Here is an 18,461-nt window from a genome sequence, read left to right on the forward strand (position 1 = left end):
GGAGGCCAAAGGTTCGACTTCCTCTTGACTGGAGGCTAAGGGTTCGACTTCCTCTTGACTGGTGGCTAAGGGTTCGACTTCCTCTTGACTGGTGGTTGAGGGTTTGACTTCCTCTTGACTGGTGGTCGAGGGCTCGACTTCCTCTTGGCTGGTGGCTGAGGGTTTGACGTCCTTTTGACTGGTGGCTAAGGGTTCGGCTTCCTCTTGACTGGTGGCTGTGGTGGGTTCTTGTTCCTTTTGGGTGAAAGTTGTGGTGGGTTCTACTTCCTCTTGGCTAGTAGTTATGGTGGGTTCTACTTCCTCTTGTATGGCGGTTGCGGTGAGTTCTTCTTCCTCATAACAGGTGGTTGTATGTTCTATATCCTCGTGACTGGTCGTAATTTTATGTTCTATTTCATCTTGGCTAGTAGTTGCGGTGGGTTCTATATCCTCTTGGCTACGAGGTGTGGTGGGTTCTACTTCTTGTTTATCAGTTGGGGTGGGTTCCATTTCCTTTTGACTACTAGTTGTGTTGGGTTCTGCTTTAGTTGTTATTAATTCCTCCTCTTCCCTATTGTTTATGGTTGTAGTAGTGGAGAGATAAAGTCCATTTTCCTCTTGGTTTCCCTCTGAAATAGGGTTTGTGTTCTCTGTATCTTCCTCTTGGCTACTAGGTGGAGAGAGATCGCCATTCTTCTCTTTGCTGACAATAGTAGATTTTTCCTTTTTGTTTGCAGTTGTGGGTTTCAGTTCCTCTTCGCTGTTACTTTGGGATTCAAATGCTTCCTCTTCCATGGTTATTGAAATGTGACCTAATCCCTCTTCTCTAATATCTAAGGAAGATCTTGAAGTCTTTTCCTCTTGCTCAGTCATTATGGTAAACTCTTCCCCTTGAGTTGCAGCTGTGATCCGTTCTTTCTCTTGGGTAGTAGTAGTAGTGTTTTCTGGTCTGTCTGAGCCTATGTTAATCTCACCATCTTGTTCTTCATTGGAGGAGGAGGTATTGCCATCTTTTTCATCCGTGTCACTCTCAGGCTCCTGCTCCGTTAAATATTGTAAGGTTTCAATAAGCCTCCCTTTGAATTCGATTGGTTCTTGAGTTGTCTCGTTTTCTCTTTCCTTAATACAGGGATAACCACTTCGTTCTTCCCTGCAGCAGACGTTCTTTTCACCCTTGCCGCACTCCTGCTCTGGTGTTTCAATCAATCTTCCTTCACTCTCGATTGGTTCTTGAGGTTTATCATCTTTTTGTTCCATGCAGGGATCACCACCTTGCCCGTTTTCTTTCCTCACCACGACTTCTCCATGGGAAATATGGTTATCACCTTGATCTGCCTTCCCTGTCAAGTCACCATTACTCTCCCGCTCACCATGCAAGGAAGACCGTGGTAATTTGTTCTTGCTATCTGGTAAAAGAGGGAGATGTGGAGTGGTGTCCATTTCTTGCTGTTCTGATAGACTTTCATCGCCTCCAAGGTCTGAGGACTTAACTTCCTCAGCACAGGTGTCAATTACTAGTGTTGGCATGATCCAAGACGCGGGAGCTGGATGCTGAGAAGGCCCTCCAGTTACCTCTGAATGACCCTCAAAGCCTGATATTGCTGCCGACTTTTCAAGGTGGTCAAACGCAAAAAAAGGTCTCCCGTGGACCTCTTCACCTTCGTCGTCAGCATCAAACTCTGTGTTCTTTGGAGTTGCAGATTTTTCCTGATAGTAAGACAACCAGTCAGATTTCTCAGCTAGCTCCTCTTTATCCTTACTGTTATCTTTATACTCGGCACCTTTTTTAACTGTAGACTTTTCGTGCTGTTCAGAAAGACCATTGGGCCTCTCAGCCACCTCTCCTTCATCCTCGAACACAGGTCTCCTTCGAGTTGCTGCCATCTCGCCAGGCTCTGATGGACACGGTTTGGTAAAGTCAAAAACCTCCACTTCGTCACCACTGGTCTTGGGACTCGGAGTCGGGGTCGAGGGGAGTGCTATGTGCGGATAGTCCTTCCACTCTCCTTTAGTTGCGTCCCACTCTGACTTGGTTGTGTCCCACTCTGCCTCATACAGCACACTTAGACTCTCATCCTCCAGAAGGCTCTCATCTGCATCACAAGAACCAGGGGGGTCTCGGGGTCTACGATGGTGTGCTTTAGGTAACATGGGTGGTATAGGGTCACGCCAAGTTAGCCTGTCGTCTGAGGGATGCTGCTTTGATAAGGATGGTGGTGGTAATGACAGAATGTGACTGACCTCCCCCAAGGTAGTAGTGGTACTCCATTGTGTGTAGTTGAGAACGCTGTCTCCGATGTCCTCCAGTTCCAAGGGGGAAAGGGTGACTGTCTGATCGAGGAGGTAGGGCTCGAGAACCTGTAAGGTAGGTATATTTTTTTCAATAGTGAAAACAGAAATAGCAAAGGAAGCAAAGCAAAAGAAATATCAGAGAAGAAAGATAGAAAAGGACGAGAACAAATGTAAAAAAAAACTCAAGGATGTGAATATGCAAAAGTTATATATCGGAATGTCAACGGAACTGACCGAGTGATTTACTTCAACGTTGCAAATAAATAAATAAAATTTTGAAATAAGACTTACCTCTGCTGATGGTAATGATAGTGCTGAGTCCTGGTCAGTGATAGAGGGTCTCTCATTGTGGTCTTTCATAGTAATCTTCACCACAGGATCGCGTGAAGAACGCTGAGTAAAAGTCCTGTTGTGCTCCTTACTAGGCCCTGCCGCCCCCTCATTTTCCTCCTCCTCTCCGTCATCATCATGATGGGGGAAAACAAAATAGTCATAGTTCTTGTAGGTAACTTCATCCTCATGAATTCTGTGGTCCATGAAACTGGCCTTCCAGTCCTCCTCCTCATTTCGAGTACTAGCTTCTTCGACCTCCTTCACCTCCTCCTCGTTTCCAACACTAGCTTCCCCCTCGTTCACCTCCTCTTCTTTTCCAACACTAGCTTCCTCTTTCACCTCCTCTTCAGCTTCCTCCTCTTTTACCTCCTTTTTTCTTTCTGGTTCTTCTTCCTCTCCATTCTGTCTTCGTGGTGTTTGTGGCGGCGATGAATGCTTTCTTGGTTCATCCATGTCCTGTTAAAGTAAAATATATATATATATATATATATATATATATATATATATATATATATATATATATATATATATATATATAATCCTTCTTGGACCCCCCAACAAGTCCTAGGCTATATAGTAAAGGCTTCGATTATTCACTTACATCAATAATACGTTAATCTACGAGGCATAACAGTTGTTAATATTTTCAATGTCTGGTATTTTCACGCCGTCAGATTGTACAAACAACCTCTGCTATATTCATTGTAGTGTACAGCTGCAAAGACTCATTCAGTTATCTAATATGTCCATTGATATCATACTCCTTTATAGCGAGCCTTGTCATGCATGTAGTGCCCTCATTATAGTAGGTAACTGGCGAGGTTCATGACAGTTTCAGAAATATGATACATTATTAAAGTAATTCGCTACTGGGGTACACCGGAACTGGTAATAAGTTCTTTTTCAACGGTATGACCTCCTTAAAGGTCACTCACAAATCTAAATATTCTGACCGACTACGATTACTTCAAGTATCCTGTGACGTTTGGTGCCTATATGATACCAGTAGCAAATTTAACAAAAAATACTATAAGTGATGACGAGCGTGCCACGTGGATCAATTACTATTACTACTACTTCTACTACTACGACTACAACTACTGAGTGTAATATTACAAATCGTTGTTTAAGTAAAATGGCGCGGGACAGATGGAAGTGTGAAAGGGGCTAACGAGGGAGGGATGGGAGGAAACGGAAATGCAGTTAAGGTTTTTTTTTTCCAGGTCTCTCTCTCTCTCTCTCTCTCTCTCTCTCTCTCTCTCTCTCTCGTACTTTGAAGGCAATTCCACGTGAACTAGCATTCTATTTCATAAGTGCTAGCTGGCACTTCTATGGTGAAGCTTCTTTTGCCGCTAGTAATTAAACATTAGGGTAAAGTGTAGTTCATTGAGACTATAAATGGTTAAATGATATAAGTAGCGACATTGTAGTCGGTTTCATTACATCTGCGTAGATGTGGCACATGCGCATAACTAGTTCGTGACAGTGAAAATCAACTGTTGTGATAATTATTCGTATTTTCTCAATAACATATTTGTATGTATACAAATAACCCCTACACCAGCTTATATAAATCCCAAATATGCCGATTTGCATCGATGATATACCATACAAGCACGCGAACAAGCTTATATAATTATCAAACAGCCGTCAGATCATACTCGAACGAACAATGGCCTTTTAAATATCTATAATTATTTACCTCATTTCTGGAAGCTACATAAAAAGACGTCTGCCTCTGTAATTGCAAATAAGGGGCATTTCAATTATTTATTGCATGTAAATCACACATGTAAATATTCGAAATATCCTAGCATCATATTCAATAATATTTCATGTTACTTTGACTATTATCCATGTGATTTACATGCAATAAATTATTAAAATACTTTTTTATTTGCACTTACATTACAAGATGCCTTTATAAGTGCCTGAAATGAGATAAAGCTTATTAATTCAAGTCTATTGTTCATTCGCGTATGATCTGACGATTGTTTGATACAGGGATGCCTTTCGTGTGCTTGTATGGTATATTATCAATGCAAATCGGCATGTTTGGGGTTTACATGAGGTGTGAGGGTTCTTTGACGAGGGTTCTTACTGACGAAATAGTTTAAATATTAATCACACGTCGACAACTATATCGGACATGATAATTTTCAACCGATCATAAGTTACAATATGCGTGCCAATCTCTCAAAATGCACGCTTTGTGGATGGACAGATGAAATGACGCCGACTATGGTATCAACCACGATGTTATCATCCCTTAGGTTGCGATAATGGCTTATTAGCTGCTTACCATTTGGGGCCGTTCATAAAGGACGTCACACTTTGAGGGGGGATATCTAGGGCCCCCCACTCCTCTATCACACCGTGTCACGCATTCCGAGCAACACCCCTAAACGGACGACACTTATAAAAGCCCTCCCCCCTCTCCCCACGGAAGGTTATTACTGTTTTGTTTCTTCACCCCTCCACTCTTGAACATCACACTGAACTGTCTTCCCATTTTTCTCAGAGAATGTTCTCCTATAGGCCTCAATAAGCTGGATATGACACACGTCGGGTATTCAGTGTTATAATGTTCTGTGAAGCGTGGTGTCACTCACACTACGATCACCCCCCCCCCCCCCAACACACACACACCTCATTTACCTGATGTCACCCAGTTCGACCCCAAACTCCCGGTCTGTGACGTCCTTATGAACGCCCCTTTACGTCTTCATACAACAGATGAGAGGCATGCATTTTCCTTATTTAATTGAACAAAACATGAAAGGGTAAAATGAATAGTGGTCGAGGCGGCGAGGCAAAACAACACCTTTACCCCGGCCGGCGTGGAAACATCACCGCCAATATGTCCAACAGCAGCCTAGATGCGTACTTACTGCGTGCTGCTTCTCTTCCCGCGTGTGCTGCTAAAGAAGGGACAGCGTGTGGAGAGGCGTCATGGCGTTGGCTGGGAGGAACACGAATAAGAACAAAACAGGTGGGCGCTGGGTGGCCCCTCGCCCGCCCTCTTTGAACTCCGGCCTGGCAGCGCCGCGCAGCCGCAGTTCGGCGTCAAATGGAACCAAATTTTATTGAATTGAATTTATTATAAGATCTACAAATATGAAAACTAATAATATATGAAAAATACATTGGTTTTATAAAGCCATAGAGGTTTACCGTACAATAGTTGTTACAATGATTTCTTGAGGGAATTATTATGAAAATTAACTGTTATAATATTTCACATACCTTCTGCATCATTTCCTATAATTATATACACTCATAATAGAAAATGAATTTCATCTATATATATGCTGTTATCGCTTTGCTTATAGGTAGTTTGCTTTTGTTTTTAGCGGAGCCTCGTTGTCATACTAATGTTATGAAAGCACCATATATTTTGTAGCAGTAAAAACTGTTTTCATATAAAAAAAAAATAAGAAACGTGAAATTCATGCACTTTCTACTTTTCATATTTCGTTTTACCCTGCACTGGTGATATCTTACCAGTGGGCAGCTCAAATCACACACTGAAGCAGTATGAAAAAAAAGAATGTATGTTGAGCTGGAACTTGTCTAAAGTCAGGCAGGGGAAGGAGTGGGAAGTATAGAGGAGAAATATATAAAAAAAAGATGTATTAGACCGTGCAAAGAAAAATCCTACTAGGGTAAATAATAATGTTACATACCAAACATTAGACTGAATCATTGCAGGGACAAGTTCTTACCCAACACAGGCTCGAGGGCCGATGAGACGGAGAGGACCGCTGAAGCAACGTGCAACTGGAGTAATGTCTCCAACTTTACTTTAAATTCAGAGGTAGATTATTTGAGGAGCATCCACGAGTTGAAGGATAAGCTGGTTAAATGTGGATATGGAGGCAGGCCAATAAAAGCATGACTCAAATCTTGTAAACTACCACCAGGGGGTAAATAAGCACACCTGTTAAAATTCATATTGCTTGTATATATTTATCACAATCTTGGAGGTACATTGAATACATGTTACTGAAAAAAAGGCACTAAAATATATATGTATAGCTATAAAATTGCTCTTTAACATTACAGAACTTGAGAGTTGTCCTTGTCCACAAATTAACAAAACCTTATTCATCTATGTTTATTTGTCATATATATAAACTACAAAACAAAACATGTCAAGTTGGTATATAAAGATTAGGTAAGCTATTCACCCATAATCATTTATGTCTAAAATTGCAAATATAGATTAGCTACACTATGGCTACATAAAAATATACTCAGCATTATGATGACACCTGCTCCACTAGAAAGTTATTGTTCTAAGTACAGGAAGCAAAACAAGAGCAAAACACAATCACAGAAAAAGAGAAAGAAGCATAAAGACATTGATTAAATTTAAAATGAGTTACTTGTAAGCTTGGAAATCAGGTGGGTGACAGCAGCTTACAAAATACAATTTTAATAGCAAATTTAATAAAATCAAGGAAAGCAATGGAATAGGAGCTGAAGCAACCATCCTTAGATCTATACTCTCTCCCTTCATTCTTTAGTTCATTTATAATATTTCTAGAAGATTATTGATTCTAAAACTTGGAAGACCTGCATCATCATCTATTATTATCACAGCTGAGGCCTTTTTTGATGGGTCACTCTGCTTCTGTGATAAGTACATTGATGACGAAGATAAAAATATATATAAAAGCACCTTAAAAATTGCACACTTATAGCACCACACACACCAAAAGGTAACTTGTCCCTTTGCCCTAATCCCTTCTTGAAGTTGCCACTGATTGGTTTGGATTTTTTTTTTTATACAGGTTGAGAATCCTTCATCCGAAATTCCAAAATCCGAAAGTTTTTTTAATGCTGACATCACATGTCACAAATGGAAAACTCCACAAAGTGATGGGAAGGTTCCACCACTTACAGATGTTAGGAGCTGCTCAGGGTTGTCAAGTCCGCAGTTTACCCACCCAATTGGGTGGGTAAATCTACTGCTGCGTTGACACTTTGGGCGTAAAAACATTTGCCCGTCACCACCACAGGTTTTGGGTGGCTTTTGGGATGAGATTGGGCGGGGACACAGTCCACGACCTGGCAACTCTGGTGCTGCTCTGAGTTGGTTTGTTGTCAGCAGTCATCACAGTAGCACCTTCACTCATTACTCATTGTGATTACCGCATGTTGTGTGCTCTGTGGTGTAAAAATATTGTTGAAAATGTCAAAAGGGCCTGCATATTATGAAATCTGAAAAAATCTAAGATCCGCAACACATTCAGTCCCAGGGATTTCAGATGAGGGATTCTCAACCTGTATAAAGACTTTTTTACAGCAAGGGAGGCAGTTCAAGGGCAAAAAACAAAAAAGGAACAAAATAGACCACTAGGCACTGCTCCAACAAAAGAACGAACAGAAAAAGACCATAAACCATGACTGTAAACCATGAAATTAATAATGTTTAAAAATAAGCTAGAGCTGAAGTTGATGCTACCCAGAATAGAGGATGATTGAAGTAGCAGGGCTTAAGGGGCAAGATGGCTGGTGGGGACCATGGTGATGTAGCCCCCTAAACTAAGAACAATCTCACCCTGTATTGACGAAGGCAGCACAAAACATTCCCCCACACCACCTTCTATATTGCACACTGACAGCCCCAATTACATCCCCTATACAATAACCCTGAACTAGTCTTTAACATATTAGCCTACAGCAGTATGCTATCAAGTCTATAATCTCACCAGTTGTCTTTTCACATTAACTTACATAAAAAAACAGGTTTATTATTATTCACCTAATTAAGTTGTGAAATACATAAATATAATATCCAAAATACAAATAAATTCTTCTTATTCACTGGCAACAGCAAGGAAATCAGGATTATCATTATTATTCCCCGCATAAGTACTCGTGAAATAAAGCACACAAGAACTATGCTAAAATGTCTTAAGTCTTCCATTTAACCACCACATTACCTCTGATATATAGAGTGGTCCAGGCAGTAATTATGAGAGCCTAGAAAAATATCTGAAGTTTTCAATTCAACACACTGCCTCTGTGTATTGTGTGGTCCAGTCAGTGAGTCAAGCCTGAATTATTAAATGAGACTCAAATCAGAGAACATAGAAACACAGACAAACCAAACAGCCCTATGATATACACCAATCCAATTCGTCTATCTGGAGCACACCAATCTGGGATATACCGTCTGTTCACATTAGCATCACAAATAAGCCATGCCTATACCAGTCCAGTAAAAACCAATAAGATTTCACCCTTCTCAGCATTCCTACTATCACATTCAGTTGGGGCTTGTGGACGGACCAATGATATACACTTATGGGTCTAGTCACAGAGCCTGGCCTAATCTAACAACCAAGAGTCTCACCGTACCCAGCAATTTAGGGTTTAAGCTGAAAGTCGCTTTTGGTGGGCCCGGAAGGTGTGGTCCTGATTGAGGTAGGTGGTCAGGAACTCTGGGAAGTCCCTCTTGGTCACCACCTCCTCAAAGATTTCCCCTGCAATGGCCAGCCTCTCCCCTGCCACCTTTCCTTCCTCCCTTGCAGTGGTGGCAGAGGCAGCACTGATAAAGTCCTTGATGAGGGACTGGACAAGCTGACGTGTGATCACTTCCCCGCTGCCCTCCAGAGATGCCTGTAGGGGATAAAAAATGTTAAACGTGGCCTTAGCAGTAAAAATTATGAGGTCCTGTGAGAGCATAATGGAATTCTTTATGATGATTGATGACAAGACATTCCAAGTATTGTATTGTACTACTAATATCGTAGCACTAGGCAGGAGAGACAACTAGCTCACAATAGCATACCTCACTTACACACTGATTGCCCATGTCAGGATTTAAACCCTGGCCCATAGATTTGTAGCTAGGCATGCTAACCACTACACCACAAAGCAAGCAAGTGAGGTGTAGAATGTTGGGGAAGGCCTTTGTCAAGCAGTGGATTTATAATGACTAATAGTAATGAGCACTCACCCTGTGTCTGATCCACTGCCACACCTGCGACCTGGATATTTCAGCGGTGGCAGAGTCCTCCACAGCGCCCTTGTAGATGTAGTGGCCCTCCCCCCTCAGCCAGGCAGCGATGAAGAGCACCCCCACCGCCACGTTGTGCTTCAGGCCCTCCAGGGTGACACCTCCTGTAGTGGTGACAGAAGTAAGTGTAGGGAAGAAAAATAGAAAAATGTAAGTGATTGTAGACCATTTCAGCAAGTCTTATCAAAATCACTGCTCTCCCTTTGTCAACATCTTCATTCTTTTACCAATAATACAACAAGAAATTTTGCACATAAATATCTATCAGTGTAAAATTTTGTATTTAAAACTGTAAATATGTTGACTAGAAAAATATAAATGTTTAAAAAGATATTTCTAGCTTCCACATCTAAGGCACATCAGAAGTGATAGGCATTTCACTATATTACATTTTATGGTTCGTTTTCTCTACATTCAAAATATTTTACCTTGTTCTGGAGTAGGGAAAAAAATTGAAGTGTTAGTGACTGTGAGCAAGTCTATCAAAATCAAAGCTCCCTCTAACCATATCAAAATCTTCATTTTTTTACCATTAACCTCCTTAACGAGAAAGCATGAATGGGTCGTTTCATCAGTAACTATTCGATAATTATCAGTCAATTATAACGTGTTGATGAAGAAAGTATATATATTTGATTGCGTTCTTTATCCCCTGCAAGGTAATGAGCTTCAAACCCAGGCCCTCGAGACACAAGGCAAACACTCTAGCACTAAGCTAAAGAGCACCCAATAACTAAAGACCTCTGGAGCACCGTTGCCAGATTATTGTACTTAGCATAATGCATTTTTCGGTTTCTGACCCTTAACTATTGCCAAAAAGCATCAGGAATTAACAATTTTAATGATAACTATAAATGAATCTAGCTATTGGGATACATGAGGCAGTTTTGGGGTCGGAAATCACCAAATATAAGAGGCTGAGTACAACAATCTGGCAATGTTGCTCTGGAGTTTTTATGGAAGTCTTGGGCCATTGAAGTGCCAGTATTATCTTCTACAATGGGGTGGGCAAATTGATGAGCGTAGGTGTGGGGAATAAGGAGGGAGGGTGTCAGCGATTGCTAATATTAGTACAAGAGTGGGTGAGTGGACTTTATTCACTATGACCATATATATTCTTTCTTAAATCTTGACACTAAATTTTCTGTATCCTGTTCTTTTATATGCCTTAGAGCAAAATAAAATTATCATTATCATTATTATTTTTTTTACTAATATTACTGTTATTTACTATTATCGAGTCAGTCTGTGTGTGAGGTAATGATTTTGTTATGTTAAAAAGCCAGTGAATGAGTAAGTGAGAAAAGATCAGAAAATTAAAACCCACCCACAAAAACGCACAAACACACCTGCCGGCATTTCTAGGAGGTCATGTGGTGTCAGCCTCACGTCCTCCCTCAAACGGTTAATTTGGTTGGTGAACGGGAAACTTTTATAGAACTGAAATTATATGAAAATAAAAAAATATCAGTGAAGAAAACTTATTCTATTTTCTTGACTTTATCAAAATATTATTATTATTATAATTAACCATACCATTATTTTTATTGGCTGTAATTATCATTGAGACATAAGGAATAGGTACGTAAAGGTAAAGTTAAGAACATAAGCTATTAACAGTGCATGGCCATCGTGCTCATCTTCGTATCATTGGCCCTTGAGCCTGTTGTGGGGTGAGAACCCATTACCCTGAGACACAGGGCCAGTGCAACCTTCCCTAGTGCTCCCTAGGTACCCATTCATCAACCATCTCAAATCTCAAAAGGAAGGATAAAAAGTGCTTGGTGGGCTGCCCGCCAGCAGACCAGACCGGGATTCGAACCCTGACCTGCAGACTCACAGTTCAGCACACTAATCACTGCACTACAGAGACATGTCAACATAATAATACATGCCTCCATATTCTCTTACATGTCATACAAGATAAATAAAACATTTTCTATGATTTTGATGAAGATGAAATGATAAATATATTTGATGATGATGATGATGATGATGATAACTGTTCCCCTCAGTACTCCCGCACCTTCTCCATGATGGGCACAAAGCGCATGTCATACACCATGAAGCCGTCCGCACCAGCCATCAACTCCCGTGCCTTACCAGACGTCACCTGCGAAACAGGGTTGGTGTCCTCTCTGGAAGGAAATAGATTAATAAACATATAAAAAAAATAACTCAAATAAAAGACAAAATAAGTGCTGTTTTACTCATTATAAAGGGTGCACACACACACACACACACACACACACACACACACACACACACACACACATGTACTAATTGGAATATTGTGTATGAACTGGCACACACTAAAATACCCTTCACACCACCACCACCACCGCCACCACCACCGCCACTAATATCCCTTCCACACACATGCTCTCGAGGATAGTGGCCGCCATCCCCCCCGTGGCGTGGGCTCCGCGTTTGTGGCAGGTGTGGATGACCAGGTCCATGTACGACTTGAGGAAGTGGCGCTGCATGTTGACATACTTGTTGCGGTCGGGCAGTATGAAGTCCTTCCGGTGTCCTGGAGAGGCAGAGGTTGAAAGGTGATGTTGATGGGTTGAGAGACGTGGGATATGTATGTGTATGGAGGGATGGATTGAGGGAGGGAGGGAGGGAGGGATGGAGTTATAAAATGAGTAGTGGTGGAAGAAAATGAAAAAGAGTGGCAAAGAGAAAATGTCTGTGTGTATGGAATGCATGAAATGACTAGTGGGTTAAGGGATGCAGAATATGTGCATGTATGTATGAAATGTATGGAATGCGTAGTGGTGGAAGAAAATGAAATGTGAGTGAAAGAGAGGAAGTGTGTGTATACAGTTTATGGAATGGCTAGAAGAGGAGGAAATTACAACAGAAAGATGGACAAGAAAAATGTGAGTGTGAAATGGGTGGGGGTGATGAATAACTGAAGTGGTCAATGGGAACCACCAAGTACAAAAACACAGTGAAAAGATGAAAATGTAGAGATGCAAAATTAAAGTCTCTCTCTCTCTCTCTCTCTCTCTCTCCTCTCCTCTCCTCTCCTCTCTCTCTCTCTCTCTCTCGCAGCCAAAAAAAATCTTTCTCAATCTCACACCCCCTCTGTCTCGCTTTCTATCTATCTCTCTCTCTCTCTCACCAAACTTGTTGACGAAGGAAGCGGAGTAGTCCCAGATGCCACAGTTGAGTCCGATGGAATGGTGCCGAAGCCCATAAAGAATCTCCTCCATCTCGAAGGATGCGAGGATGTTCTCTATCAGCACACATGCTTTGATGGTCCCTGGAAGATGCATATATGTCTTTTTTTATAATGTTTATTTTGTTTTAATATTCATGGATAGTACTCAAGTAAAATCTGAACTCTTTAGGATATTTTTTAAGGTAAAGCAGGGGGGTTATCCCTTAAATATACAGAACTTTTATACAGACACAATTTCAACAGACAATTTTAACACTGAAACAAGGATTACATAGACATAACTTAAACATACTCAATTTTTACATAGTCTTACTCTTACATGGACATAACTTTTACATACAGTTTTTTTATAGACATATAAACGTAACCTTCACACATACACAAAACTTTTCAAAGGGGTTCAATCAATTCCTCTTAAATCAAAATCAAGCATATATATTATAATCTTGTGGGGGCAACTTTTCTATGGTATTGGCTTTTACACTAGTAGGTTAAGTAGTTTTGCAGGCTTTTTGTTTCTGTTCTTTTGTTTGCCTTTCAGCAATTCCCTTAGAAAAAAAGAAAGAAAGAAAGAAAGAATGAAAATAGAAAAGAAAAACAGAAAGAAGGAAAGAAAGGAAAAGAAAGTAAGAGTGAAAGAAAGAAAGTAAGAAAGAAAGAAAGGAATACAGAAAGAAAGGCAGAAAGATAGAAAGAAAAAAGAAAAAGAAAGAAAGAAGAAAGAAAAAAGAAAAACTGGTCATCCCTTTGGCTGACCTCTGGGGATGCCAAGCTGGTCTTGGGTCCAACAGAAGATCTCATCCCACAGCCGCGCCTCGTTCGCCCCCTCCAGCTTGGACAGGTAGAAAAAGGGGCCACTCTCAGCCTCCACCAGGCGGCCGGCACAGTGGAACATCAGCAGCCCAAAGTCAAACAGTGGGCCAGGAACCTCCCGGCCATCCACCTGAAGGGAGAAGGTAGTTTAGAAGATATTTTATGTTGGTGTATTTGTAAAGTTTTAAATTTCTTTCTTTCCCTTTTCTCTTTTTTTTAAGACTTTTTTTTTGGGGGGTGGGGGGTCTTCCTTCATGTAGTTTATTTTTGTAGGCATTTTATCTTGCAGTTTATTTTTGCAGACTTTGTTATTATTATTTTTTTGGCAAGCATTTTCACCTTATATGTATTTTTTTTGCAGGAATTTTTTGCTAGTAGCTTTTTTTCTGACTTTTTTTTGTAGTATTTTTCAGCCATTCTTTGCAGGTCTATGCCCTTACTAGCCAAGGTAGGACTATTGACCTAGGTTGATTCAATAAACTGGAAGATGCATTTTTTTTTTTTTTTTTTTTTTTTTACAACAAAGGAGACAGCTCAAGGGCAACAAAAAGTGTAGAAAAAAAGCCTGCTACTCACCGCTCCCACAACAGACAAAAGTAAAGAGTGCCTAAAAGAGAGGTCAATTTTGGGTGGAGAGGTGTCTTGATACACTCTTCTTGAAAGAGGCAAGTTATAGGCAGGAGAAAATGCAGATGAAGAAAGACTGTTCCAGAGTTTACCAGCGTAAGGGCTGAAAGAGTGAAGACGCTGGTTAACTCTTGCATTTGGAGTTTGGACAGTATAGGGATGAGCTAGAGTAGAAAGTCGAGTGCAGCGGGGCAACGGGAGGGGGGGAGGCATGCAGTTAGCAAATTCAGAAAAGCAGTCAGCATGAAAATATCGATAGAAGAAAGAAAGAGAGGCAACATGGCGGCAGAATTTAAGAAGCAGAAGACTATCGTTAAGAGGAGGGGAGTTGATGAGACGAAGAGCCTTTGACTCTACTCTGTCCAAGAGAGCTGTATGAGTGGAGCTCATGAGGTCAAATTTTATTAAAAGTTGCTGTGCTGCTGTGGACAAGGTTTATTTGCAATGCTGACCTGAAGAGTGTATGGTTCTCAAATTACTTCTTACCCAGTCTTCTTTAAAAAAAAAATTGTTGCTTGCAATTGGGTATCATCAACAGACATGGTGGAGTAGTGCTGCTGGTCTAGTGTTATAAACTGTGCATAATTTTACATTTACTACAAGAAAAGTATAAAAAAATCTGCCTGTGGCTCCAACAGCTTTGTGATAATGCCCCGCACATTTAAGCAGTCTTCTGGCACAATAGCTCTGCACATAAAAATAAATCCAATGTTCATCTCATGTTTATCTCTTAAGTTCCTCAGAGTAGAGTACAGATGCCACTCACCAACATGTTGTGTTCAATCATGTTCCACGCACGGGGCCGCAGCATCAGCACCGGCAGGCTCCCAATATCCCCCAGGCCAGAGAGGCCATGGACCACCTTGTATACATTGTGCAAACCACGCAGCTGGGCCAGCCATGTGGGACAGTGGCCATCATCAAAGTCTGTCTGGATGCCATTAACCCTACACTTGAGGGCCTTCACAAAGTGTTCTGTGTTGGCTGGAGACACGTCGCCGAGGTCTAGCCTACGGTCTTGTAGCCTCCTGGGTGCCGGGTCCACCTTCCAGTCTGGTGCCTGGGCCTGTAGAGGTAAGGAAGTTTTAATGGTTGTTCACTAGCTGCAGTATTGTATTTCCTACAGCTATAATTAAAAATCTTGTAAGGGAGTATCAAAACATAACTACTGTAGAAATAAGTTCAATAACTATCTTTGGGTATCTTTATATTTTTAGAAGCAGTATTTTGTATGCTTTGTCATACTTCCTGTTTAGCCCTTAGTCTGTTTCCTTTACCAGAAAAAGAAAAGGACAAAAATATGTTATTCACTACATAAAAGATGTAGATAAAACTGTATAAAGCAAGAAAAAATGTAACCTCCACACTAAGAGCACCACAATAAGAATGACGATACAAATAACAGCCAGAATACCTGTAGTAGATACCCACCTGGGGGTGATTCGAGAACTTTGGAAGGCTGCCTGTCATGTCTAGTTCCACTTTTCTTCTCATACGCTCATTCATCATCTGTAGGAGAAATTACACATCAATTAATTGTGCCAAAGTGCCTCTATGGTGTAATGGTGAGCAAGCATGGCTATATATTCATGGTCCCAGGTTTGACCCCAGCTGGGGCAGTTGCAGCTCACCAAACTGTTCCTTCTCCTTTTAGACTGGTTAATAAAAAGAGTACCCGAGAAACTCTGGGGAAGGTAACCTGGAAAGTAAAGGTAAAGGTAAAATTGGGGGCATATTCTATATTTGTGAATGGCATTGGTGCTCATCTTTGTCACAATGGCACTTCAGCCTGTGCTGGAAAAAAACAATTACTCCAGGACACAGGGCCAGTGTGACATATAGGTTACCACAGTTTACCTTCCCCAGGTACCCATTTATCGATCAGCCTGAAAGGGAGGATGAACAGCTGGGTGAGCTGCACACCAACTGCCCATCACAGGATTAAAACCTGAGTCTGCAGATTCATTGTTAGGTCCGTTAACCTCTGCACCACAGAAGCGCAGAAGGTAAGCATCTTATAAATTTAGTTGTCTTTTGCAAGTGGCATATACTTACAAGATCCACTTTGTCGTTGAACTGCCTTGTTAGACGAGCTACAAACTGGAGGGCGGCTGGGGTGAGGAGTGTGGCATAGGCCTCCTCCATCCCCTGCGGTGGCTCTTCCACCTCCACCCCCACCACCTCCACTGCAGATGTTGCACGCCATTTAACGGCAACATGGTTTTGATTCTGTAATAAAATATGAAAGTTACAAGAAGTCAACAAGTAAGTAAAGCTCAATTTGTGATGGTTGTGACATGAAATTTGCAATTCACATGAATGGAAGGAATGACAGCTATTATGTACATTATCTGGGCATAAGAAGTTCGGTTACCATACAATGGGCTAGGTTACCAATGGAAGGGTTCATTATAATATTTTACTTGGTTTGTTAAGTAAGTGGTGAGAAGGTTTACTATTTGTACGACTGCCAAGAAAAGAAATATTTGGTTAAGATTTTGTAATTCATTTGATGGGGCTTGGTTGTTGACTAGACCCTTCCAAGTATTCCTTATCCTGAGCATCCTAAACCTAATCTCCTGTCTTTTTATCAGCCCCAGCATCCCAAACATCACCTCCTTTGTCTCTTTTCACCCTCAAAGCACACCCAAAAATTATCCATCTTTTGTCATCTCTCTCCTTGTCACTCTCACACACACAAAAAAAATCTTAATACTATGCATATGACAGCCTTCAGCCAAACCTCAAGGCCTCATTTTTATTTTAAAGGTAAGATGGTTATAGTAAGAGATGGTGTGTCTGCTATCCAACTTTTTTTTTATTGTTCTGGGTTAGTGTTTGGAAGATCAACCCAATGTGAAAAGCCAACACTTGCCATTTCTTTCATAAACTACTATCCTACAGGGGAGGTGTATTAAAAGGTACTTGCGAGTGAAATTATTGTGATATTTTTTAACTCGCTGACAACTCGTTTCCTACTTGATCAACTATTCTTCTGTTGTCATAAATGTATTCTACTAACCTCGAAACCTCCCGGAAATCAGTAGGAAACGCATCAATATATGTCAGGGAGGAACAGTCTTGTCCGTGAAATCTTTGTGTGACCGCTAACGAGCCTTTACCTGCCCCGCCCCCTGCACTCACCTGTCCGTGGCACCTGCGGGCCAGGCTCAGGTGACGGGCCACCACAAGCAGGCGCTCCGCCCCCCGCCCATCCAGCGGCACCATCCTCAACTCCCCAAGGATCCCAGGGACTCCTTGGCTGGGTGCACGGATCATAGAGACTTTTGGCTGGGTGGGTGAGTGTCCTTCAAGCCCGAGTTGACACTTGACAAATAGGCATTACCAGACGGCAGCAGGCAGCCAAACAGCCAATTGAGCTTGTGTCAGTGGGTTCAGTCAATTTAGTGGTGCTGCAGTGCTGGGTTACCAAGGAAAACTGCTCTTGGTGACTTATTATGTAACACTTAATTGCGCCTCAGGCTGTACCTACTGTATCTATGCGTGCCACACGACTTTACTGTCTGCCAGTGTGTGGCCCGTTACAAACTCTTATTAAGTCTATACCTGACCAATGAAGCCCACTGGGAGAAATGATCTGGCACTCCTTAACGTAAAGAGAATTTACATAATTCATGTCAAGGCATAAAGAGTACAAGCGGTGTGAGCTGCCGCCCCTGCCTGGCGGGCCCCTGCCAGCCACCAAGGAGTCTACATGCACTCTGTACACAGTGTACAGAGTTCTCGCCAGCGACCGAGGGCCCATACTTGTGAAGACATTGGTTCTTTGACTCAGGTCACACCATAAGCAAAATTAAGATACATCTTGGATTCAACCTTGATGAACTCTAGAATCATTCGCGCAACAGAGTCACCCCACCTGGCTGTGACTCGTTTTCTCCCTGCAAAATTATCGGGGACACTGACCAACGCGCCCGCTGAACCTCAGCCTTCCGTGTCAGGCGGGGTTCCCACTATTCCGTCTTGACGGATCCGTCGACGTTAATGACGTCAAAATGACGTCAGGGAAACAGCGGCCGCCCGTCAGGGATGATCCACTCCGTCAGTCCATCGCTCATCATTTGTTGACAAACGGGATGCCTGCAAAGCGTCAAAACTGTTCCAAGGGTGTCAGCCTATCAATACGTCAAAAACCCAATCTTTTCAAAGCATCCGGAGTGCTTTGGGTGTAATTCT

The 18,461-nt window shown here is 41.7% G+C and overlaps 2 protein-coding genes across 19 annotated transcripts in view; both read right to left on the bottom strand.

The window, feature by feature from the left end:
• Positions 1-5,655, bottom strand: part of LOC127005091 (uncharacterized) — a 203,214-nt gene extending 197,559 nt beyond the window's left edge. For 13 of the 16 annotated variants that reach the window (XM_050873614.1, XM_050873621.1, XM_050873616.1 and 10 more), the window contains exons 1-3: positions 5,496-5,654; positions 2,563-3,060; positions 1-2,337 (exon numbers count right to left, since the gene is read on the bottom strand). The exon at positions 1-2,337 is cut by the window's left edge and continues 582 nt beyond it. In XM_050873614.1, the coding sequence (XP_050729571.1) occupies positions 1-2,337; positions 2,563-3,057 (2,832 nt within the window). In that variant the 5' untranslated portion in view covers positions 3,058-3,060; positions 5,496-5,654. Of the gene's footprint in view, positions 2,338-2,562; positions 3,061-5,495 lie in introns of all 16 variants that reach the window. The other 3 variants (XM_050873611.1, XM_050873625.1, XM_050873624.1) reach the window with 3 other exon arrangements.
• Positions 5,656-6,547: 892 nt separating this feature from the next.
• On the bottom strand, positions 6,548-18,189 carry LOC127005093 (uncharacterized). Of its 3 annotated transcripts, XM_050873640.1 has the most exons (12): positions 17,409-18,189; positions 16,320-16,493; positions 15,696-15,773; positions 15,031-15,330; positions 13,581-13,767; positions 12,765-12,905; positions 12,014-12,167; positions 11,661-11,772; positions 10,984-11,074; positions 9,575-9,738; positions 8,974-9,234; positions 6,548-7,776 (listed from the first exon to the last, which is right to left on the bottom strand). In XM_050873640.1, the coding sequence occupies exons 1-11, from the start codon at positions 17,541-17,543 to the stop codon at positions 8,989-8,991; spliced, it is 1,782 nt and encodes a 593-aa protein (XP_050729597.1). In that variant the 5' UTR covers positions 17,544-18,189; the 3' UTR covers positions 6,548-7,776; positions 8,974-8,988. The 3 variants fall into 3 exon arrangements, with proteins under 3 accessions (XP_050729597.1, XP_050729595.1, XP_050729598.1); XM_050873638.1 differs by having other exon boundaries at positions 6,548-9,234; positions 17,409-18,188; XM_050873641.1 differs by having other exon boundaries at positions 6,548-9,234; positions 17,287-17,427.
• Between the last annotated feature and the right edge of the window lie 272 nt (positions 18,190-18,461).

The sequence above is a fragment of the Eriocheir sinensis genome, chromosome 29, assembly GCF_024679095.1.
Source record: "Eriocheir sinensis breed Jianghai 21 chromosome 29, ASM2467909v1, whole genome shotgun sequence".
Lineage (NCBI taxonomy): Eukaryota > Metazoa > Arthropoda > Malacostraca > Decapoda > Varunidae > Eriocheir > Eriocheir sinensis.